At 52.3% G+C, this 24092-nt stretch overlaps 1 protein-coding gene across 1 annotated transcript; it reads left to right on the plus strand.

The window, feature by feature from the left end:
* Positions 1-1165: 1165 nt before the first annotated feature.
* Positions 1166-22547, plus strand: TMPRSS5 (transmembrane serine protease 5). The gene is made up of 13 exons (XM_064577430.1): positions 1166-1617; positions 4767-4890; positions 5226-5324; positions 5806-5928; positions 7020-7155; positions 7494-7607; positions 8311-8354; positions 9093-9255; positions 10448-10626; positions 12153-12251; positions 12705-12847; positions 13096-13248; positions 21686-22547. The coding sequence occupies exons 1-13, from the start codon at positions 1615-1617 to the stop codon at positions 21704-21706; spliced, it is 1401 nt and encodes a 466-aa protein (XP_064433500.1). The 5' UTR covers positions 1166-1614; the 3' UTR covers positions 21707-22547.
* Positions 22548-24092: the final 1545 nt, after the last annotated feature.

Consider the following 24092-nt stretch of genomic DNA (forward strand, 5'->3'; position numbering starts at 1 on the left):
ATTTCATCAGTTTTCTCCTTGCTTTTATGGAGAAGAGATTTTTCAGAGGTCTTTACTCTGGCATTTTCACTGACATCACCTGTAGTATATTTAGAATGCCCTTCTATGTGATTGCCTTCTCATTTCTCAAAACACAGCTCAAATGTCTCCTCTCCTGTGAAGCTTTTTCTGTGTCCTCTGGGCAAAGGAGTCAGCTCTTTCTTTATCTTCCTATACCTCTGTGTTTATGCCCCTGTTTCACAAATAATAGTTACTGATATCTGTTCCTGTGTCTTGTCTCAGCCTGCAGTTTCCTAGCTGGTGACTTATTCATTCTCCATGCCCAAACTAGTTCCGGACACACGGTAAGTATGCGTATTTGTAGGCTGAGGGGGTATTTGTTTTAGGAGATCTCAGAGCCTAGCCAGGGGATTCTCAGCTCCAGCCACCAGTTCTCTCCTCCTGCTTTTAGGATTCATAGCTGACTTCTGTGTCTTCATTGTATTAGAAGTGTGGGGAGCTCTGTGTGATTACCATAAGCTCAGAGTTGACGGAGTGCAGGAGGGAAGTAGAGGGCAAAAATAAAGCCTGTGTGGATGAGGTTCAACAGTAATAATAATGATAGCAGCCAATATTTACTGAGTACATTCTATGCTAGATACCGGGCTAGGAGCTTTATATTCAATATCTCATTCATTTCCAGCACCAATTCTCTGAGATGGGTACTATTATCCTCATTTTTCACGTGAGGCTAAGTAAGGGAAGTGGCAGAACTGGAGTTAGATGAAGGCCTGACTTCTAAAGCCCATATTCTTAACCATTCCATCTGAGGGATCCGTGAGAAGCATTTGGAGGAGGGGAAACCACACAAGCCTTCTTCCTCCCTGGCACCTGTTCTTCCTCACTGAAGAGATGTGGTTCCCAGGTGTGTTCAACCCACCCTGGGCTCAGCTGGGCCACCTTGTAGTTTGAAGCAAGATAGCGCTGAGGGCTCCTGTAGTAACTGGCCCCCAAGAAAGCTGGGTGGAGAGGCCCCATTTCCCCAGCACTGGGGTGACAGGCGTAGCCCTGAGGAGAGAAATGACAAAAATTCCTTATTATCATCCCAGTTCCAACATGGTGACAGCCCCAGACTGCTGGGAAAGCCAACCCACACAGTGATGAGATGTAATCCAGAGGGCTCAGAAACATTTCCACAAATGCTAATATCAGCCCCTGTCAGCAGGAAGGGGGAATTGTGCGAGCACGCATGGGGCACACTGTTTGGCACAAGGGACTTGGTTGCTAAGCAACTGTATCTGGCCTCACCTCCTCCCTGCAACCTTTTCCTCTGTTTCTAAGCTTCTAGTTAGCAGATGGGAGGGGCTGGAGCTGCCCAGCCCAGCCCTTGGCCCCCTTTCCTGCAACAAGAGGTCTCTTCATGGTTTCTGAGCAGATTTATTGTCTCTCTGATTCATGTCTGTGTGGGGGGGGGCCGGGGTGAGAATAAAGGGATAAAGGGAGGGGCGTATGTGAACTAGGGAGACCTCACCCTCCAACCAAGCTGGCTGAGCTATTTAATCAATGCTGATCCAAGAACAGGAGCAGAACCCTGCCTAGAGACCCCGAGGGTTTACTTCGGTGCCGCTGAGCCGAATGGTAAGACTCTACATACATCTGTGCCATCCCTGACCTGGCCTCTCTCTCTTTCTCTCTCCCTGCCCCCACCCTTGGGCTTCTAGGCTAGATCCTAGAGGAGGCCCTGTGTGGCCAACCTCCTATTTTTTCCCCCAGGGACTGACTTCTATTCTCCTCTCCTGTTCCCTATAGGCCTATCCAAGTGCTTTGCAAATAGACAGTGTTTAGCAAATCACTATTACATTGAACTCCTACTCAAAAGGAGGACCAGGAGATCCTGAACCATTACAGACCATTGTTGCAGGCTATTGCATGGGCTCAAACACATGGATTTGGAGGTAGAGCAACTCCTGGGGTGAGGCCAGTTAGTGCAGAAGCTGAACTGAAAGCCGAGCTCCCTTGATACTGAGACAGGAGAAAAGCGTGGGTATGCCCTGGAATTCTCTCTAGACCAAGCACTGCCTCTTTGCTCAGAAGGACATCAGTTCAAGAGAAACCATGTTCCCAGAGAAGAAACCCAAACCCCAAATGCTGTTGCCACTTCTCTGCTTTTTTATGGGTGCTTGACTGACTCTTCCAAGCCTGTGGTTCTCCAGTCTCATTGCTTGTGCCCTTGAGCCTCATTTCTAGACCTAAGAAAGAGTGTATATGGTAAGGGGCAAGGCAAGACCCCATGTTTCTCCTACTGTTGGTGGGAGGACCAGCCCTATAGATCCTGGGCTGTAACTGGTGTAGGGGATGGGGAGTAGGGGTGGTGTCTTGCTTCATACGGAAGTTTGGGCTGCTGCCCTGCTTGTGAGCTGAACTGGCAAGGGTGTTCATGGGTCCAACAGAATGATTTCCAGGGTAATTTAGAAGTGACTGATCTGGGCGAGTCTTCAAAGGCTTTTTTTTCCTCCTAGCCTGAGGGTCAGGAGCACGAAGTTCAATGGAACACAAAGGCAGGACTGAGGAATGTGACAAGAACATTCCATGTGACACATGGAAATCCCATCTAAGTCAACATTGTCTTGGAGTCAGTGTTTCAGGTTTTTATGATCATTGGGCACAACTCTAGGTGTTGACAGGATAAGCTGTAATCTTCAGAGGAGACGACTCATACTAACTTTTATTTTTCAGAGAGAGAGAGAGAGTGCATGTACACTTGCGGGTGAGGAGGTGGCAGGGAGGGGCTGAGGGAGAGGGAGAGAGAGAATTTTTTTTTTTAAGATTTTATTTATTTATTTGACAGAGAGAGAGAGAGCACAAACAGGGGGAGTGTCAGAGGGAGAGGGAGAAGCAGATTCCCCGCTGAGCAGGGAAGCCCGATGTGGGACTCCATCCCAGGACCCTGAGATTATGACCTGAGCTGAAGGCAGACGCTTAACCAACTGAGCCACCCAGGTGCCTGAAAGAAAGAATCTTAAGCAGACTCCATGCTCATTGTGAGCCCAATGCAGGGCTCGATCTCAGAACCCTGAGATCATGACCTGAGATGAAATCAAGAGTCGTATGCTTAACTGACTGAGCCACCCAGGCCCCCCTGGAGTCATTTTAAGTTTTAAGGGGTCTTGTCTGTTTTACTGGATCCTAAGTTCCTTGAAGAAAGGATCCACTGCTTTTACATATTTCTTATTATTATTATACTTAGCATTTGCATTGAACTTTATAATTTATAAAACCCTTTTGATCATATAATCTTTTGTGGTCTCCCCGCCTGCCTTCCTCCTTAACGTACATTAACTGAATTCCCACTTCATGGCAGGCTCTGAGCTAGGCTCTGGGACCCTAGACCAGTGAGGAAGGGCAGAGAGAAAGAGAAGTAAATGAGCACAATATAGGGTCACAACAGGTGCCTTATAGATTGAAGACAGCTTCTTGGAGAAGTGACATCTAAGCTGTGTCTTAGGAGTCAGCTACATGGGGGAAAGGACAGCAGATGCAAAGTTTCTGTGGAACGAGAGCACGTTAAGGCCCAGAGGACTGGCATGTGTGTTACTATGACCGAGTTCCACTGTGGAGGGAATCATGCTGGCAGGTGTGGATGGAGAGGTGAGGAAGGGTGAGGGCACAGAGGATTTTGTGGGCCGTGCCATAGGACTTTGGATTTTTCTTAAAGAGTAGGAAGTTTCATTGGGTACTTTAAAAATGGGGTGAGCCTTCTCATGTTTGAATTGTAGGAGGATTGCTCTGGCTTGGACATTGAGTGGAGATAAGATACTAGAGGAGGGAGCTGACTTGTTGGGTAGTAGTGGTTATCACTCTTATTTTCCAAATGAGAAAATTGAAGTTTGGAGAGGTGTTGAGTTAAGTTCACATAGTAGGCTGCAGACCTAGCTTTGAACTGCTGGTCCGGTATTTCTTCCAAGATCTTATTTTCCATTACTCTTCTTCATGGCTCATGAGCATCAGGCAACATATAGCGTCCTCTGCTCTATGCTTTCCCACCCCCATGCCTTTGCCTCTTCAACTGCCTGGAATACCCAATGCCCATATATGTCCGTTCAAGCGCTATTCATCTATGAGGGACTGTCTCAGGCTGTCTTTTCTAGGAAGCCTGTTTTGATCTCCCAGTGAGAAGTAACCTCTCCTTCTTTCTTCTGTCACTTAACATGTTCTGTCCTTTTTTTTTTTTTTTTTTTTTAACATATCAGGACCCGACTGCAAATTCTCTGGGGCAGTTAGGGAGTGTTCCATGTTGATTTATTTTGAACTCCCTATAGTGTCCCCCACTGTGGCCCAGCCACTTGGGCTAAATCTTATTTACTGGATAAATGAATGGATGGTGCATTGGGCAGGGGGACTTCCTCTAAGACAGGAGAGAATGAAGAAGGCTGGGATCTAGAGGCCTGCGGAGGGATGTTGAGAGATTCAGCAGATGCCCTTGATGGTTGTGGGAGGCCAGGGAAGGGAGTGGTGAGGAGTGTGGGCTTCTGAGTTGGCCCAGTCTGGGTTTGAATACCCACTCTGGTGCTTACTGGCTGTGTGAGAATAAGGTGGGTGGGGTTAGGGGTTCCAGGAGAGCAGGGAGGGCCTGGAGGGGCATCAGTAGGAACACACAGAGTCTCCAAGATGAAAAAAAAAAAAAAGGCAGTGAATGCACAGCTGAGGTTAGAGAGTGGGGCCTTGTAGTGGGCTGATCTTCTCCCTTTGGTGTGGGGATCCTGAGTGACCGACAGTTATTTCCCCAGAGCCTGATGCCGGATGGCCAACCCCACATGGAGGCTCAGGATGCAGAGGAGGGCCCAGGACCTGGGATCTTCAAAGCAAAGCTGAGAGACCCACTGCGGAGGCCCGAGGCCCAGCAGCCACCCAGTAGGCCAGACTGGGCTATAGGGGAATGACAGGGTGGGGACAGCGACTGGGTAATCTTCCTACATCCCCCAGATCCTTCTTGAGAGAGCCCCCAGTGGCTGATGGCGAGAGGCTGCCTCACTGTTTATCCCAGACCTGCTTTTGCTCTGTTTCCAGTTTGGGGGTTGAGTGGGCTCTGGGGGCCTCAGTGGGGATGGGGTGGGGGGGGTGGCAGGTGCAGTGGGGCAGACTCCTGCCACAGCCCCGTGGCTGCCTGGCCCCATGGTGGGGCCTCGGGCAGAGTGAGGCTGGCAGGCAGGAGCAGGGCACACAGACTCCTCTGCCCTGTCCCGCAGGCTCTCGGGCAGGGCGCCAGTGCTCAGGGTGGTGCTGCTGTGCAGGGCTGGGAGCCCTGGTGCTGCTGGCTGGTGTGAGCGTTGGCTCCTGGCTTCTCGGTCAGTGCTGGGACCCTTCAGCGCTCCGGGGAGGGCCAAAGAACAGGGTCTGGGGCGTCCTTGCGGGAAGAGACAAGCAGATGTAAAAGGCAGCCGGGACCTGTCTTTCTCATCTACTCTGAACTGACAGCAGGGAGAAGGGAGGGACTTAGGCTCTGCGTGCAGAATGCTTTAGTCCTACCGTGGGAAGTGGAAGGTACTTGAGTGGATGGCCCAGGGAGGCCCAAGTCGAACTTTCTCTAGAAGTCTTTCCCAGTCAGAGGGAGAGAGACAGGGACAGGGAGAGAGAGTGTGTGCTGAGCCTCTCAGGCGGGTGGGGGCCCGCCTGAGGCTGGGTGGCCGAGGGGGAGTCCCCAGGCAGCTGCTTTTGTCTCCCTCTGTTGCAGGGGTCTTGTTCTGCCCCTTGGCCGTCTCATGTGGGAATCCCTCCCTTCTCCTAGCCTCTTGTCTGTGACCCTCTCCCTGTCCTTGTCCTCTGAAGTGCTGTATCTGTGGCCAGTGGCCTCTCAGCCCGCTGCCGGAACCTTGCAGGATGAGGAGATCCCTTTGAGCTGCTCTGAGGCCAGCGGTGAGGAAGCCCTACTCCCCATGCTTCCCAGAGCAGGTGGGCCACCCCCCCAAGCCTACGGGCTGCCCCCCCGGCCCTGAGCCCCCTCAAAGCTCTGGGACCCCCACTTCTGGCCAGGGACAAGAGGACCAGAATGAAGGGCCCTGACATCACTGCCAGCATCTGGGTCTCCTCCTCTGGCGGGAAGGGAGCGACGTGGTTCAGCCTTGAAAAGTCCATCTCAGATTTGGAGCTTTCAGCACTCCCTGGGGGACTGTCTTGATCCCTAGCTGGGGCAAGACCAGGAGCCCAGGCTGGAGGAGGGGTGGCAACTTGCCATTTGAGGCCGAGTGAGCCAGCAGGATGGGGAAGGGGGAACCGGTGCGTGTGGGGAGCTGGAGTGGAGCCAGCAGGGGTCCCCACCCACTCCACATTGCCCACCCCCCACCCCACCCCCTTCTCATTGTCCTCTCCCTGCCAAACATGAGTCAAGGATCAGGAGATTAGGTGCCCGGGCAGGGGCTGGAATCAGTCATAGAAGTTACAGTCAACGTGGAGCCTGCTTTTGCCAGCTGTGTGACCTTGGGCAACACTGCTTCTCAGAACTTCCGTTTCCTTCTCTACAAAATGGAGATGCAACTATTTATTACATAAAGTTGTAAGAATAGTATGAGCTAATGTATAAAAGAGCCTAGCACAGAGCCTGGAGAAAGCAGATGCTCAGTGGTAACCATCACTATTATTACCACAAGATACGACACTGGGAGACCTGGACTTAAGTCCTGGATCCATCATGTGCAGACTCTGTGATAGGGGGCAGGTCGCTTAACCTCCATGCCTTAGTTTTCCCTCTGCAGCATGGGAGGATGGTCATACTCACCCCACAGGGTTGCTGTGACAATGAGTGGCAGAGCACGTTTAAAAGCACTTGGTTAAACACCAAACTGGAATGCAGCACTATAAATAGGGGCTATTTTGTTCTCAGAACTGGCCTGATGCCCGGGGGGACAGGAAGCCTGACACTGTGTGACCCAGATGCTGTCTTGAGGCCTCTTCAAGTCCCTGCATGGCCAGGTCCAGCTCCCCCTGCCCAACCTGCCCCTCCACCCTACAGCAGGTAGGATGTGACTGCCATGCCGTGCCTTCAGTATCTTTCAGAATAAACACTGAGGACTTCTTGCTGGAAGTACAGGTGAGGGCACAGCCAGACTGGCTCCTGGTCTGCCACGAGGGCTGGAGCTCTGCCCTGGGGGTGCGGATCTGCCAGAGCCTTGGGCATCTCAGGTAACTGGGGCCAGGCTTGGGGCCCGGGGAAGGTGGAGAAAGGGGAGTCGGAGACCTCTATCTGCCTGTCCCCGTCAAAGTGCTCAGGAACTGGCAAGAGGTCATTTTGGCCATGTCCTAGCCTCTGGGCATGGTGGGGCCCCAGCTCATTTCTCTCCTTTGAGCATCCCTGCTTTTTAACAAATATGAATCCCAGAAAAGGTCATTATCAAAGTCTTGCTCCATGACCGTACTGCTGGGAGGATGGTATCTCATGCACATCTTGGTCATGATTATGTACCATTTCCCGTGCTGCAGTAAACCGGTTTCCTCCTGTTCTGTTCCCCTCTTCCACCAAGACTCACTCACCACAAGAGAGTGAACCTGTCTAACATCAAGCTCAACAGCTCCCGGGGGTTTGCTCAGCTCCCTCCCAGACTGGAAGGTCTCCTGGAGGAGGTGTGGCTGCCCAGGTAGGGCTTCTGAGGAGGTTGAGTGGGATCCCTTACTTCTGGTGAACAGTTTAGCAAAAATCTTCGGGTCATGGGAGCGTGGTGGTGAGGACATAGGCCATGTGAGATAGGACACAGAGGAACAGTTCCCAGTCAGAAATCACAAACTCAGTTCACGTGAGTGGGGACTGACTCTGCCAGGAGAGCCAGAGCCCTGTGGGTTTGGGACACGAGAGGGATCAAGGCATTGGGCTGCTGGGGCCAGAGATAAGTAGGAGAGAGAAGAGGACTTTGGTCCAGCAGGAACTGAGGTTTTGCTAGGAAGGAGGAGGGGGAGAGGAGAGCAAGGAAGGGGCTGGAGAGAGAGAACGGAGTAAGCCCTGGAGGGGCATGCGGTGAAGTGTGCTATTCTTCATTCATTCCTTTATCCATCTACTGAACACAGGTTCATTCAGGGGCCCTTAGCGGGCCCAGCTGGACTTCCCATCTACAAATACTGGATTTGGGCCCTGCGCAAGACAACCCTCAAGGGCCATGACCTCCTGCTGGTGCTCTGGGGTGATGGGACGGAGTAGCATTGCTGTTCTAGAGACCTGTTAATGAGGAGGGCCCTAGGGGCTTGGATGGAGGCAGGACACAGATGGGGGGCTGCACCGGAGGCCTCTTATCTCTCCACCTTGGGTGGGCCCCTGCCCTGCTTCTTGCTGCCATCTCTGTTTTGTAGGAACAGCTGTTCTTCCGGCCAGATCGTTTCCCTCAGATGCTCTGGTGAGTCATATCCAGGCATATCCGGAAAGGTGGCGGTGGGAAGAAGGAGCTCCCCGCTGTCCTGAGTGTGGTGAGCCCCACAGAGAGACTCAGCTTGGTCTGGGGTGGGGTTCCTTGCCCACCTGCCTCTCTGCCTGCTGGTCCCCTTCTGCCCCAGCAGAGCCCTGTCCAAGCCTCTGTCCTGTCCCCTACCAGCCCCTGATCCGGGCGGGTCATCTCCTTGCTTCACTTCCTGGCACCACCTGACATGAATTCCGAAGCTCCTGCCCCCTTTCATCTAGAGAGCCCCAGAGGGATTTCTGTTGGCTGCTAACCGGTTAGCACCTTCGGGAGACTAAGGAAGGGGACAAACTGGGGGCCACATGGGAGACAATCTGTGGAAATTCTATCATCTGACCCCCCACCCCCAATCATCTATGCATCTCTTCCTCTTTCCTCTTCCATGCATCCATCCACACACCAACATTTTGATCCCTCCTGTGGGACAGGCTTTTCGTGAGGTGTTGGGGCTCCACGGACACTGTAGGTGTGGTCGCAGCTCTCAGTGAGCTTGCAGCCTGATGGGGCAGCCACACCCCGATGTGTAATTGGCACTTCGACCATCCTATCCCCCAAGCTTAAGGCCAAGAGAAATAAATGAGAGCTATCCACACCGGGCCACACTCCCCGAGGTTAGGACCATGCTGGCTCCCACCTGTCTTCTGGCTCACCATCTCCCCTGTGCTTCTCTGTTTGCAGAGTGTGGGGCCGGGCCCCTGGCCTCCCGGATAGTCGGCGGGCAGGCCGTGGCTCCTGGGCGCTGGCCCTGGCAGGCCAGTGTGGCCCTGGGCTCCCGGCACACGTGCGGGGGCTCCGTGCTAGCCCCGCGCTGGGTGGTGACGGCCGCTCACTGTGTGCACAGGCAAGTCTCAGGGGCAGCTGGCGAGGAGAGCGCCTCAGTGGCCTTTTCTGTTTGGCCCTTGGTATGTCCCATATAACATGTCCACGTCGGGCTGTCTGCCTCCCCGCATCCATTCTGAGAGGCACGGACTGTGCAGTTCTCCCCGTCCCGCACCAAGAACAGCTCTGTACGAATAGCAGCAATAGCACAAAGACTGGTTCTTTTTTTTTTTTTTTTAAGATTTTATTTATTTATTTGACAGAGAGACACAGCGAGAGAGGGAACACAAGCAGGGGGAGTGGGAGAGGGAGAAGCGGGCCTCCTGCCGAGCAGGGAGCCCGATGTGGGGCTCGATCCCAGGACCCTGGGATCATGACCTGAGCCGAAGGCAGACGCTTAACGACTGAGCCCCCCAGGCGCCCCCCACAAAGATTGGTTCTTTGTATTTGCTCAGTTTTGAAGGTTTTCGAAGGCTTTCCCATGCACAGCACTCTGTGCTTCTTAATGTTTATCACAACTGTAATTAAATCACCTTCCGTGTAATCATTTGTTTAATGTCTTTCTTCCCCTTTAGACTGGAAGCTCCATGGGAACAGAGACTGTCAGTCTTGTTTACCACTGAGTCTCTTTGTTGATTTTCCCACTGCCATGTCCCCCTGGCCTAGAACAGTCCTGGCAGATAATAGGTGCTTCATAAATACTGCTTGGAGCAGTATAGGAATGAATGATGAGTGAACGAGCTCTTTGGACCTCTCCCTTTGGTGGCGGGCAGGGCAGATAGCGTACTGCTCGGAGACTGAGGCTGGGAGAGGCGAGGTGACTTCCCCAGGATCACAGGTAGCAGGTGGAGAGACAGGACTCAGACGTTTTTCTGACTTGCAGTTAGGATATCACACAAGCCCCTTTGATGTTTGTTATAAAACATGGAGGAGCATTATTCAGGACAGAGGGGAAGGGGGTTGCAGATCACCCACAGTGTCTTCCTTCTCTGGCTGGTGTAGAGCATTTATTAAGCACCTACTGCATGCCTAGTATCTTGGCAGCTGCTGCAGGGATACTAGGAGGCACGGTCCTGGGTTCTGGGAGCTCCCAGCCTGGTGATGGGGGCATCCATTAATGGCTTCTCTGGCCAGCTTCCCCCACCTGCCACCTCACTTAGGTCAGCCTCTTCTGCCCCGTCCTTCCCTGGGCTCAACATGGCTCCTATGTGCAGTTTTAGGCTATCCCGCCTGTCCAGCTGGCGGGTCCATGTGGGGCTGGTCAGGCACAGTGCCGTCAGGCCCCACCAGGGGGCTATGGTGGAGAGGATCATCCCTCACCCTCTCTACAGCCCCCAGAATCACGACTATGACATCGCCCTCCTGCGGCTTCGGACGCCGCTCAACTTCTCAGGTGAGGCGCTGGCCAGGGGTGAGCAAGCTGCGCGCTGTAGTGAGCGAGGCAGGCCCTGGGGGGCGGATGGGGGCTGAGGGGAGAGCTCATTTCTGAGGTTCCCTCCCAGGGCCGTAAACCTTAACACATTCAGTTCATTTGGTGACCACAGTGAACTTTGGCATCGCCTGGACCTAAGCTTGCACCAACTCTTGCAGAGGCTCTTTTGGGGACAAAGTTTCTGGCCCTTTGCATAGCTGGGCTGCAAGTGGGACTTGCCTCAATGTCCCCAGCAGAGCTTCCTTGTTGCTCCATCTACCCACGGGCTGCTCCGCCCCTCACCCCAGGCTGGCCCCAGGGCCCAGCCACCATGTGACATGTTACAGTTAATAAGCTTTATTTTCCCAAATGCCTTTCCTTCGGTCCTTGTAAGAGCCCTGACAGGTAGATGAGGCAGGTATAAAGAGGGAAGGACAATGACGTTTAGTGAGGAAAGTGACTCTCTGCAAGATCACACAGCAAACCATTCCAGAGCCTGGTGTCCTGACTCCGGGGTCCGGCTTCTGCACAGCAGCTGCTCTTGAAAGCAAACCCCCACCCCAGCATGCACGTGTGCCTGCATGCTCACCGACAAACACACACACACGCTCACACACGCTCTGTGCTCCTCCCTCCCGTCACCTGTAGCCTTGGGTTTCCCAAATCACAGTTGTCGCTCCATGCCCTTCACAAATTTTACCACGTATGTGTACCCTCTGAACTGTGGCTCAGCAGTTAGTATTTCTAGAGTGACTTAAGTACATTTGAAAGGGGAACTTTGAGTTATGACCTAACTGGAGAACCCATATTACTTGTAGCGAATAGGTAACAACTGTAAAAATACCGAGCGAAAACAAGACAGCGTTCAAGTTCCAGCTAGCTGCCCTCTGCAGATCTGCTGTGCCCAGGCCTGCTGTTTGTGTTTAGGTGGAGGTTGGCAGGCACTGGATGGAATTTTTGTCCTGGATGCACTTGGAGGGACGGAAAGAGCCCTAAGAAGGGAGTTCTCTTTCCCCATGTACATCAGTGCTTATTTAATGGCATGTCTATGTGCTATTGTAGAACAAGTTTGGGGCCCGACCCCGTAGGACTTGCCACACACTTTTGGAAACAAGGCCCCAAGAGGGATCAAACACCCTAAGGAAAATCCAAAATGGGTCCTCATTAGGAGAAGTTGGGCACAAAGGCCCAGAAGAAATTCCCATTCTCCCTCAGTGCCCAGGCCAGGGGGTGTGCAGCATGTCCGTTGCCCAACCTAGAAGGCACCACGCACACGGCAGTGTATACGTTGTCCTCCGTGTCAGCGGGGACCTCCCTGCCGATGTGGTATAGTGCGCGGCCTGCACAGCCTTACGGGAGGCCTGGCTGGTGGAGGCGGGGAGCCAGGACTGCTAGAGAGGGAGTGAGGAGGACCTTCCAGTCCTGGTTCTTCCCCCAGGCTGAGGGTGAGGTGGTGGGGAAGGGAAGCTGAGCCCGAGTGGGGCCCAGGACCACCCGCTTCTCCACAGATAACGTGGGTGCTGTGTGCCTGCCAGCCGAGAAGCAAGATTTTCCAAGGGGCTCGCGGTGCTGGGTGTCTGGCTGGGGCCACACAGACCCCAGACACAGTGAGTCAGCTCCCAGGGCCCTGGGGAAAAGAGGGGTGGGGGGCTGGGGGGACACTGTCCCCAAGATGAGGCCCCTCTCTCTCCCACCTCCACCTCCCTCAGCCAAATGGCGGTGCCAGCCCCCTTTTACTCTGGTATCACTGTTGGCCAGACCTAGGAGCCCTGGTCTCCCTGGCCTGGGTCTTTCTGGGAGAATGTTCCCTGAGTTTCCACTGAAGCCACTCCATCCCAGGAGTGCTGTGGCCTTGGCATTGGGGGGGCATATCGCTCTTGTCTGACGGACCCGTGCCTCCTTCCCAGGGTCCGCAGCTCCCACCTTGGGCTCCCCTCTTTGGGTCTCATGTCTCCAGGGCCTCTAACCACCTTCCCTCTTGCTGCTGTGTCTTCCTGGCCTTGCTTTGTGCCCCGCGGCCTGGCTCTGTGTCCCTCCATCTCCACGTGTACCTCCTGCAGCCCACAAGTCAGATTCGCTCCAGGACACGGTGGTGCCCCTGCTCAGCACCCAGCTCTGCAACAGCTCCTGCATGTATAGTGGGGCACTCACCCCCCGCATGCTGTGTGCTGGCTACATGGACGGGAGGGCTGATGCGTGCCAGGTACAGCATGGAGGGGGACTGTAGTGGAGGGCGGGAACGGAGGGACCTGTGGTGGCTTGGCCCCTGCTCTGAGCAGCCACTCTAGGAGGAGGGGTGCCTAGGCAAGTCGAGTAGCGTGCTAAGGATTTAGGGAGGAGTGGGGCAAGCGGAGATCCCATGCTGGAAGCAGCAGGGGCAGGGAACAGAGGCTCAGCTCCCTCCACCAGGAAGGGCTAACGGCCTCTTTCTCGGTGTCTCTGTGCCCTCAGGGTGATAGCGGGGGCCCCCTGGTGTGCCTGGACGTGGGCACCTGGCACTTGGTCGGGGTGGTCAGCTGGGGCCGTGGCTGTGCAGAGCCCAATCACCCGGGCGTCTACGCCAAGGTTGCTGAGTTCCTGGACTGGATCCATGACACTGCAAGGGTGAGTGGGGGCAGGGGTGGGGCGGTCGGGTTTGTAAAGGACCCAACCCTTGGAAACTGTGACCCTCACCTCTTAGGCCTGGACCCTGCTTGGGGCTGGAGAATGGGGAGGAGGAAGTGATGCTTGTAACACTGAATCCATTGGATTTCTCTGGATTTAAGTGTTAACTAGGTAGGAGTAGACCTGGATGTGTAGCCCAGATCCGCCATTTACTCTGTGAGCTTTGGCAAATTCCTAACCTTGGCAAGCTTCAGTTTCCTGGTAATAGCACCACGGCTACCTGTGGGGAGTGATCCTGTGATGAGTGAATGATGTAAGACTACGAGGAGCAGCGAGCTGCCCAGTGCTAGCTAGGCTTGCAGAGAGTGCTCTGTGTGTTATTCATATGCGTGTTTGCTCCTGGTTTCTAAGGCAGTTAAGAGTGCCTGCATTCCCTGCACTATGGAGAGAGCTTGGCATTTAGCAGTTTGCGTTCAGCAAGGGATTAATTCTTGTGCGACACTGGGCAAGGCCCTCAACTTCATCCGTTCACTGGGAGGGCCGAGTAAGAGAATGTGTATGGAAACAGGTTATGTGTATAAAGAACTTTACAAATGCAGGGCGTGATAAAGAAAAGCATCTTTCTGCAGGGTTGGACACAGACACAGGTGGTAGGTAATAAATTTTAGAGTTTACAGGGGACATATGCACCCGCCTTCTCATTCAAGCCTTACAGAAAACCTCGAGAAGCAGATATTTTTAGCTGCATTTGATAGAAGTAGAAATCAAGGTTCCAAATGGTGAAGTGATTTACTAAAATGAACGTTACTGGATTGGTAGGTGGTTGGGCCACGCTGTGGGTCTGGCTCCTTCCTCTGTCAGCCCAGGACTCCCTCCCTGGTCCTGCCTACAGCCTTGTGCTTCCTGGGTCTCTGGCAGGTCCACTAGATGGAGAAGCGGCAGCCTCAGATGCAGAAGGCACGGACCTCCTACCACACAAGACAGTCACCACCCACGGGCCAGCCTCCAGGGAGGGCCTCTCCCCTCCCAGGGCCCTGATTTTGAGCCCCTCTTTCTCACCAGAAAGCCTCAGTAACAGGAGAGCAGGTGGGGCTGGGCTGGGAAGATGGGGGAGCTGGAGGGTATGGGGAAGGAGTGAGAGAGGAAGAGGTGGCTGGCAGCAGCTCGGTGCCTGCCCTTCTGCCCTCTCCTCCCCCCCACCCCCAGCCCCACCATCTTTTTATGCGCATCTTTTGGTAGGATGCTCAGGGATGCCCTGCGATCAACTCTCTCCAAGTGCTCTCAGGTAGGGCAGGTGCCTCTCTAGAGGAGCCCCTGGCTCAAGGCAGGGCCAAGTCCGTGGAGTCAAGGATCCTCCTGACTCTGCAGTCATTCTCACCTACTGCCTATTCCCGCCTGGCTCTGGCTGGCCCTGCTGGGGCGGGGGGGCCCTGTAAGAAGTGCTCTGGTTGGCGCTGGGATAGGGTGTTGGTTTAAAAATGACAATCAGTGAACTGGTCCAAGGAGCGCTGTTATTAAAGTGAAGTGATGTATGGTCTCGGTCTGCCGCTCATTCTCAGTCTCTCTTTCTGTCTCTCTGTCTCTGTCTCTCTCTCATACACACATATACACTCCCTCCCTCTCATACTCTCTCTCTGTCTCTCACATACACACACACACACACACACACACACGCGCTAAGGGATAGAATTAAAAATTTCCTTCTATACATATTTTTTAAAGCTCTGGAACAGACTCCTGCTCATCTCTCTAGAATTTTGGCATTCACTTATTTAATTCTTTACATCTCTTAAATCCACACAGCGCGATCTGCAGCACACAGCCGTTGCTGTTTGGGTGGGCTGTTTCCATAGACCTGAGTGCGGTTACGTTAGTGCTCTCTTAGGAGGTTCTGGCTTCCCAAGACCCGTGTCTCCTGAGCTCCTGTCTCAGCTCTGGGCCTTCCATCTTGGGGAGATTTCTTTCTGAGTTTATGCCCAGTTAGCATTTTCCTGGTTCAGCTTCTCCCCAACTCTCTCCTCTCTAGCAATTAAAATGCACTTGGCATCTTGTTTCTAAAAACTGCAATGAATTTTTTATGGAGCTTACCCAAGGAAATGCAATTAGCACAACACAACTTTTTCCCTGAGTTTATCAGCAATTTTTTTTTTTTTGAGGCGTTGTACAAATGAATATTCATTCCTGGAGGGCCTGCTCCCTTTCCATGAAGTGCACTAAAACATAAGGGCCTCAATTAACTGTCGCTCTATCACCTGGGAGGAGGTTGCTGGGAGCCTGCTCTCAAACCCCAGAAGCAGCATGGGAGAGGCTGGGGTGGGTGGCAAATAGCCTCACCCTGTGTTCGTAGACCTGCAGCCCCTTCCCTGAGCTCGAGCATTTACTCCCTGACTCTGGTAAGCCCCCATCCCCAGAGGGAGTTTCAGGACAGCTTATTCCCCTGGGCAGGGAAGAGTTACCAGCAAATCCATCAACTGTGATCTTCATGATGTTTCCCATGTAACCCAGGAGCATTGGCTTATTTAAAGGGAGGTTTTTATTTATCATAGTCATTAGAATCAGTTAATAATCAGTAACATTTAGATATTAGTTTATCGACACTGTTCATGTGTATCTCACTTAGATCTCATAATAGCTACGCAGTGAAGATATTATGATCACTGTGCCCATTTTACAGGCAAGAAAATCAGTCCAGAAAGATTAAGTATCTCCCCAAGACCCGCCACGAGTAAGTGCCAGGGAACCCTGGGGCTTTTTACTCATCCCCATTGGTGTTTTGCACGTGGATGACGAGATGGTCCAGTGTTGCACAGAAGTGTAGACTTGGAAGGTGCTTTATCACCTAGTTGAGTTGCCTGCCTACAAGAATGCATTGCCATCCCTGCTTTTTATAGGTGAGGTAAAGCAAAACCTGGGAAATTAAATGGCTCCTGCCAGAGACCCTTCTTAGACAATATTCTTACAGATTGCCAGTTCTCCGTGAGATTCACAAATGAGTATCTTCCACAGGACGACGATAGAGAACCCTAATTAGAGAATTTGCTAATAGTGGTTCCCTGTTTACCTACACAAGCTCCTAGTATCTTTTGCCAGTCGAATCTGCAGACTCAGAGGCTCCCACCCGCCCTTCCTTTGTTAGCACCTGCCAGTCCAGCTCTTAGGAAAGTGAGGAGGTGTGCTGGGGTGGGGGCCAGCTGCCGGAGTGCAGGGGTAGAGCTGGGGGCAAGGAAAGGTGGGAAGATTCAGGTCCAGAAGGATTTTAATGGGGACCAGCTGGGTGCCCAGCTGCATTGAGCTCTGTAGGGAATGCAGAGGTAGAGAAGCCTGACTGCCTTATTGGAGCGATGAGGCTTATTTGCATAAATTACAGTAGCCAGCCAGGCACAGGGCTACATGGCGAGGCAGCGATTGCTAAGGGAGCTCCGAGGGGCTATCGTGGAATAAGTCAGGGCATTTCTGTGCAGGAAACCTGTCTCTCCTGTCCAAGGATTCCGTGTCCCACCTGCCTGGGCAGAGCTGGCGAGCCCCCTGGGACTTCCCAAGCAGGTCGCTCCTGGCTGCCATGCCCAGGGTTTCCTCCTTCTCTCTTCTACTCCTTCTCTGTGCTTTTGGGGTCTGGAGGGTACAGTGGGGGTGCAGGCTTTCTCTCCTTGTTAGACTTTTTACTTTTGGAAGTGCTGGGCTCACCCGTAATAGGACAAACCTGGAAATGCTATCAGTGCTAAAAGCTGGTACAGGAGCTGCTGGGAGATGATTTTCCCCAGTCTCTCCATTGTTTTCTGTGCTCTGCCCTCTCCTGGCCATGCACTGAGGACCCTCCTGGCTACTCAAGAGAGAGCCCAGCTACACCTGCTGCCACTATTCAGCCTCTCCCGGCATCCCTCGCCGGGAAACCCCTCCCCCGCCCCCCACCTCACTACTCAGACACATCAGAATGCACTTTGGGTATGCCTCCCCCTCGGAACTCTGCTTCCTGCTAACCTATTGGAGCCCAGCGTTGTTAATGGCTGCTTAAACTGTCTTAAATACCAGCACCTCTAGAAGGTTCCTAGTAGCAGATGGGGAGTAGCGTCCTGCTCCTGAGGGCAAGGCTGATCTTTTTTACATATTCCAAGACCTGGAAAGTGAGATGTGGAGCAGCCAGGCACCCTCTGTAGACTTATAGCACTCCAGGGGCCCCAGGGACAGAGCAGTCCCAGGGAATCTACTGGAAGGTTTCCGTCTGGACTTGGTGCTGGAGCAGACCAAGCTGGAGACTCAGACAGAATGGAGAGAGCAATTCTGGCTCCAGAAGACGCCGATCTTCCACTCGTGTGCCTCTCTCAGAGCAGCGTGTGAGCTCTAGGAAAGCAGGGGCTTTCACGGGGACTGGGCTTAACTCCTGAGCCTCCTCCCTTCCAAGGAATCTTTGGCTTTGGCATCTGATGGGGTAGAGTCCCAATCTGGGCCTCCAACCACTTAAGAGAGTGCTGCCCTGAGCGAGTGACTCAGCCTCACTTGAACTTGGTCTTCCACCTGTCAAACAGGGAGTCTAGGCCAGGTAGTCTCCACGGGATCTGCCCTGTCAGCTTTAACTCAAACCTCTGTTACCTCCAGAGATATCTGCCCCACTGTGGAGAGCACCATAGCGTGGTGCTGGGCCAGATGTAAAGGACCAAGCATGTTCTGGCTCCTCAGGCCCACACCAGGATAGCACTCAGGGCTGCTCTCCCTTGAGGCTTGCCCTCTGGGTCCTGGCGGGGGTGGGGACCACTCCAGGCACACAATTTTATTTTATTTTTTTTTAAAGATTTTATTTATTTATTTGACAGAGAGAGACACAGTGAGAGAGGGAACACAAGCAGGGGGAGTGGGAGGGGGAGAAGCAGGCCTCCCGCCGAGCAGGGAGCCCGACGCGGGACTCGATCCCAGGACCCTGGGATCATGACCTGAGCCGAAGGCAGATGCTCAACCATCTGAGCCACCCAGGTGCCCCAGGCACACAATTTTAAAGCCACTTTTCCCCATGTCTGTCTGTCTGGCATTTGTATCGGGGTGAAGGTTTCCGGGACAGGTAGAGCCCCATGACCTGGCACTGTTTCAAGTGCTCCCCAGCTCCTTCCTGACATTCGAGGCTCCGTGTAGGACCTCATGGGCCCCAGCTCCTAAAGACGGTGAGGGAATTTCCTCCCTCCCACAAAGACCATGGACACTTTCCTTCTGCCCCCTTCCTCTTGACAGCTCCTAAGCTGGCCTCAGGACCCCCTCTGCTCCCCAGCCTCTCCCTGTGCATGAGGAGGAGGGGTGAGGAAAGGGTTTGGTTAGCAGAACCATTAACAGGCAGCTTTGGTCCAAACTGTCCTCTGTTCCTGGCCATGTTACCAGGCTCACAGAGGGAGAATCCTTTCCCACGGCCCCTCAGGGTGACCCTACCTTCCCAGTTTGCCTAGGATGGTCCTGGTTTTAACACCGAAAGCCCTATGTCCCCAGAAACCACTGTCTGAGCAAACCAGGACAGTGGGTCACGCTAAGTCCACTGTATAAAAGGCATTCTGTAAAACCTAGTGCCCCTCGGCCTCCTCCAGTCCTCCTTCAGTCTGACTGGGCTTAAAAGAAACCTGCCCTGGTGACCCAGAGTTGGAGGAAGAGAAGGTTCCTGGGAGTTCTCGAGGTCTGGACGGTTTTGCAGATGCTGCCTTGGTCCTGCTGGCCCAGCTCCCTTCCTGTGGCGGTTCCTCAGATGGCAGCCCGGGCAGCGGTACTTCACCTCGCTAGCCTGGCGCTCCCAGGCCCAGAATTTGGGGGAGGCTAGGAAGGTGAGGTAGATACAGTGCTGCTTCTGGAAGCCATGAATATTGATTTCCCCGTTTCCCCAGGTCTCACTGATTTCTGCTCCCCAGAGCTGGTACAGGGCTCAGCACGTGGTGCTCACTGAGCCCACTCGGGAGGAGGAGAAGGGGGTGCTGTCCCCCTGGCAGGTGGGTGGGCCTCTTCTCCAGCCTCTGCCATCCGGAGGGGATCGGAGAAGAGCAAAGAAGAGACCTCCAGGCTGCTGGAGCCCGCAGGGATTCTGTGGGGTTTGTTTTTCCTCAGCACTGTCTGCAGAGGTGAGGGCATGAATAAAAGAGTGAGGGAAGATTTACTGTTCCCACCATTGGCAGTGGCCCTGTGTTTGCACAGCGGATCTGAGCGAGGAGGGGCTGGAGCAGGTGGGGGCGATGCTGGGACTCAGGGAGAAAGACTTTTGGCAGTCTTTCTGCAAGGACCCTGGGTGGAGCTGCAGGCCAGGCTGTGAGGGGCTATCTAGGCCAACTCTCCAACCACCAGGGGACAGAGTGTCCCCTCCCTGCCCCCACATTCTTGCCTGCGTGAACCCGGAGCAAGCAGCTTGGGTCCAAGAATCTCTACACCCTGGGGCACATGGTGGACCTAAAGGGTGTGCTGACAATGAGGACCCCTCATGGCCCTGGTAATGAGCACAATCAAGAAATGACTTCTATCATGGCCTAGCCCGGTCTGGGGCTTGGTGGGCCTGGGGCTGGGGCTGGGACTTGGAACTTTTCAGCTGAGAGCAGCCTTGGGCAGGGTCCCATGTCACCCCCACATGCATGTTCAAGGCAATACAACCCATATCTTGGCGACACTGTACTGTTTCTGGGACCAACAAAAGATGGACAATTTTTTATATAGTCAGTCCTAATGGGGTCAAAACTGGTGGTGGGAGTTAGCAGAAGAGAGCAAAGTCTGGGGGGCTGGGGTGGCCCCTGGGAAGTGATATGATCCATATTGTGTGTCCCCTTGTGCCTGTGTGTGTCTGTGTGTATCTGTGTATGTCTGCATGGGTTTATATGTTTGTGTGTATCTGGGTGGTCTGTGTGTGTATTTGTGTGTATACTTGTATGTGAGGCTCTACAGAAGTTCTCCCCTAACCCTGAAGACGTGGATCTAATTCTGGCCAGTTTCCATGTACAGGGCCCCCACCTTTAGCTTCTCGCTCCCCACTACACACACACACACACACACATAGTCGCACACCACCTCAACACTTTACCCTGGCAGGCATGATCATAAATTACTAGGAAGTAATCATTCATGGTCCTGGTAATGAGCACAATGACCATCACAATGGTCATATACAAGAAACAAAGACCTGTAGTTGCCTGTTCGTATGTGTGTGTGTGGGGGGGTGGTCATTTACCTACAGGGGCTTCTGAATCTTAAGTCAGCCTCTCAAGACTGCTTCTGCCTGGTCCACTTTTAACATTTGTGGGGCTTAGGGCAGGAGTGTGGGTGGAAGGCCATATACCACCTGTCTAAAGAGTTAAAAGTAAGACCTCAAACTAGCAAATAATTAAATTAAAAATGTCTTACCATGACCAAATAAACCTTCTTAAAGATGTGGAAGACCAGATTCAAATCCTTGGATTCTTTCCTGGAGCATGGTGGGCTGGGGAGAGCCAGCATGTGGCCACCTTTCCTTCCTACTTCCTGATCCAGCCCCTCCTGCACAGAGCCTTGTGGACAGCCATGTGGGCATTCCTCCTGCCTAGGGCTGTGCCCACCAAGGGAGTCTGCCCTCAGGGAAAGAGGCCTGTGCAGCCTCAGAGCCACTTGAATTCTAGGGTCTAGAAGGGGGCACATGGGCTCTGAGTGGGCACATTACCTCAGCCCTGTGAGCTACTCCCTTGAGGGAGGGAGTGGTCAAAAAGGGCCACAACAGCAGGGTCAGGCCTAGGGTGAGGCAAGTGAGGCAAGGCTCTCAGGATCACACAAGGATGGGGGGCTCCTGCCTCATCCGGTGCTGGCCCTACAGGACAGGGTCTTACAAAGTGAGCAGCCCAGAGCAGGGCCGGCTTCTTTCTGGTCTCCGTGGCAGCTGAAATTTATTTCATCCCCCCAAGTGAGACCGAGGTGAGATGGCAGAAGTAGACCCCCCTCTCCCGTGTGCCCCCACTCCTCTAAAGTACGATAAAGCACTCCTGGCCACCTTCCAGGGACCTCCACATCAGCCCAGCTCCTCTGGCAGTCCCTGCACTCATGCTTAGTGGAGAAGTGGAACAATTCATTAGGAGTCCCACTCATGTGGCCGCTCAGAAATGAACTGAGATAAGCACAGGGAAAAACTCTAGTGTACAAATGGATTGTATTCCAGAACTCTCTAACAGAACAGAATTCATTAAAATGAAGGTGAGTCAAAGCTAATTAGAAAAATGGATGTGTAGGGTCAGGAAAGGTCTGTGGGGGAGGAGCCAGGATACAATCCGTATGCATTTAGGAGAGATCTGGATTAAGCTGGTATGGACAGATTGTCTTCTTGGATGCATGTGTTGAAGTCCTAACCCCCAGTGCGACTGTATTTGGAGACAGGGCCTTTGGGAGGTAAATTAAGGTTAAATGAGGTCTTCGCTGGTGTCCTTATAAGAAAAGGAAGAGACACCAGCGTTCTCTCTTCCCTCACAAGCACAGAGAAGAGGCCATATGAGGATGCAGTGAGAAGGTGGTCATCTGCAAGCCAGGAGGAGTGTTCTCACCAGAAACTGACCTTGATGGCACCTTGGTCTTGGACTTCAGGCTTCAGAACTGTGAGAAATAGATTTCTGTTTTTTAAGCCACGCGGTCTGTGGTATTCTGTTACGGCAGCCCTCGCCGCTTAATATCAAACTAAATCACCGTAGAAGACACTCATAAAATAGGAGAATAAATACAAGAGCAAGCTCAGGGTCTCGTAGCCCAATGTGGAGCCTGTGGCTTGGGTATCTGTTGCACCATGTGTGGGAGGCATTTAGGGGAGGCCAGGTCGGCGGGGAGAGAAGAGCGCTGGTCCCAGGAGCCCGGAGTCTGGGTTCTGATCTGGTCTTTGTCGTTTGTTATTGAGCCCAGCTGTCTCTGGACTTTGCTGAGTTCCTGTTTTCTCCTCTATGTAATGGGACTAATAATATATTTCCTGTATAACCCATGGAGTAGATGGGAAGACCAAGATCTGGTTGCGGATGAGCACGAAAAACTGGTTATATTTTTTATTTGCTGAAAGAGCACAAATATGAACTATTTTGAAAGAGTTTGCTACAATTAATTTACAACCACTTATGGATAGATGCATGTTGCCAGAAAGAACTGATGTGGTAAATGTAGAAATTTCCCACCTACTATCAGCATGTAAGGTTTTAAGAAAGCCAGTGGAGGCAAATGATGTTTCCGATCATAACCTCAGAAATGTGGTTTCCATACCAACATATTTGTGCAGACTAGAAAGCCCAAAACAAAATGCTGCCTCTGATTCACGAGAAGGCAAGCCTTGGTTGAATCATGTTTTTAGTAGAAAAGACTAAGCCCCGCAGCCCCCACAGTGCCCTGCCAAATTGTCTGTCTTTATTATCTTGAAAGAGCACGTAATGAGAATAGTCCGGAAAATAGCTTAATCTGGAAGGTCTTGCACACTTCTAGGAGGTGGGCAGCGTGGCACGAGAGGCCGTGTTTAGTTTTGTGTCTGCCTTGTCGGGATGGTCACCACGAAGGATCCAGTCCTCCCTGATCTGTCCTGCTGACCTCTGCCCACCCCCTCCTCCCTCCCTGTGTCCTCCGTTCTCCCGTCTCCCCATCCGCCTTTCCTTCATTTTTGTTACCTGCCTGTTGTATCTCACTATTTCAGCAGAAACTCCTAGTCAGACAGGGAGCTCAGAGATGTACACCAACCATTTCAGTACAGGGCCAGGTGTAAGATGCTACGGGAGCATTGAATAAGGCATGAGCCTGGGTAAAGAGACTCTGCTAGAGTTGGGCCTTGACTGATGAATGTGGGAACTGAACTGGGCTGGGGGTGGGGATACGGCTAGGAGGGGAAGAGAGAACAAGAGCCTTTGGGATCAAGGGAACAGCAATACAGAAATACCTGGTATTTCTTGGGAAACAGCAAGTGGTTCTGTGTTAGTTGTTCTTTGATTGCAGACCCAAAACAGGGTCTGATACCAGTGAATATGTGGCAGTCGAGCCAAGGAGTCCTCAGTTTGTCTCATGGGAAGTGGGGAGGGAGCCTCTGAGACTGCTGAAGCAGGAGAGAGTCACAGTCATATATAATGAGGGTATATGTGTAAAATGGAGAGATTGTTCTGGAAGAGACATGCAGGTGGGCTTTGAGGGGCACTGACCATTAGTGTAAGGTTTCAAACTGCTTTAAAGAGAAAAAATCTTCATTTGGATCTCTTAAATATGTGACACAAAGCAGTGTTTTATTAGCATGCATTTATTTTATAATTCCAAATTGGCAATACCTACTTAGTATGCAATCAATCAGTGTGAGCAGTGATGTCATTTTGATGAGTATAAGAAGTTGAAGTTAGGGGCTATGCATCAATTACAGAGTTATATTAGTGAATATAACAGATCTAGTTTATTTCCGGATTTTGGTTTTGGCTGCATAGCACCAAGGAATCCTGACTTATTCGGTGAGGTTGTTGGTAATAGCAATGGGTTTTGCACAGCTTGACTTTCAGTCTCAGGACACGCTTTAATTAAAAGAGGAAAACTGCATTCAGAGGCCTGTATAAAAATGAATTGATTTTGTAAGCTAGGTTAAAGGGCTGGTGGTCCCCAAGTACCAAAATTGGGTATATAATGCATTTTAATTATGGTTTAGATGGCTAACATATGTTTTAAATGAGACTTAAATAAATTATTTGAGAAACCCCAAGCCACATATGGAAACTGAAGACACACGAGATTATTCCTCCTCTGAGTGAAGGGTATTATGTGTCTTATTTGTGTTGGTCATTTACCGGGTGACAGCAGCTGGTCCTCCCATGGCCAAAGTTGAACAATTAGGGTTACATTAATACACATTTCTTCAGTTGACAGGCACTTCTCTCAAAACT

Source organism: Mirounga angustirostris, unplaced genomic scaffold (genome assembly GCF_029215605.1).
Source record: "Mirounga angustirostris isolate CCGP_5_RB_7025 unplaced genomic scaffold, mMirAng1.0.hap1 SCAF_13, whole genome shotgun sequence".
In the NCBI taxonomy this organism is placed as follows: Eukaryota; Metazoa; Chordata; class Mammalia; order Carnivora; family Phocidae; genus Mirounga; species Mirounga angustirostris.

What these genes read in the sequence shown, in the direction of transcription:
- TMPRSS5 (XM_064577430.1), top strand. An exon ending in CGTTGGCTCCTGGCTTCTCG is followed by an intron (nt 5,325 to 5,805) that starts GTCAGTGCTGGG and finishes TGTCCTCTGAAG; the next exon opens with TGCTGTATCTGTGGCCAGTG. An exon ending in GGAGGGCTGATGCGTGCCAG is followed by an intron (nt 12,848 to 13,095) that starts GTACAGCATGGA and finishes CTGTGCCCTCAG; the next exon opens with GGTGATAGCGGGGGCCCCCT.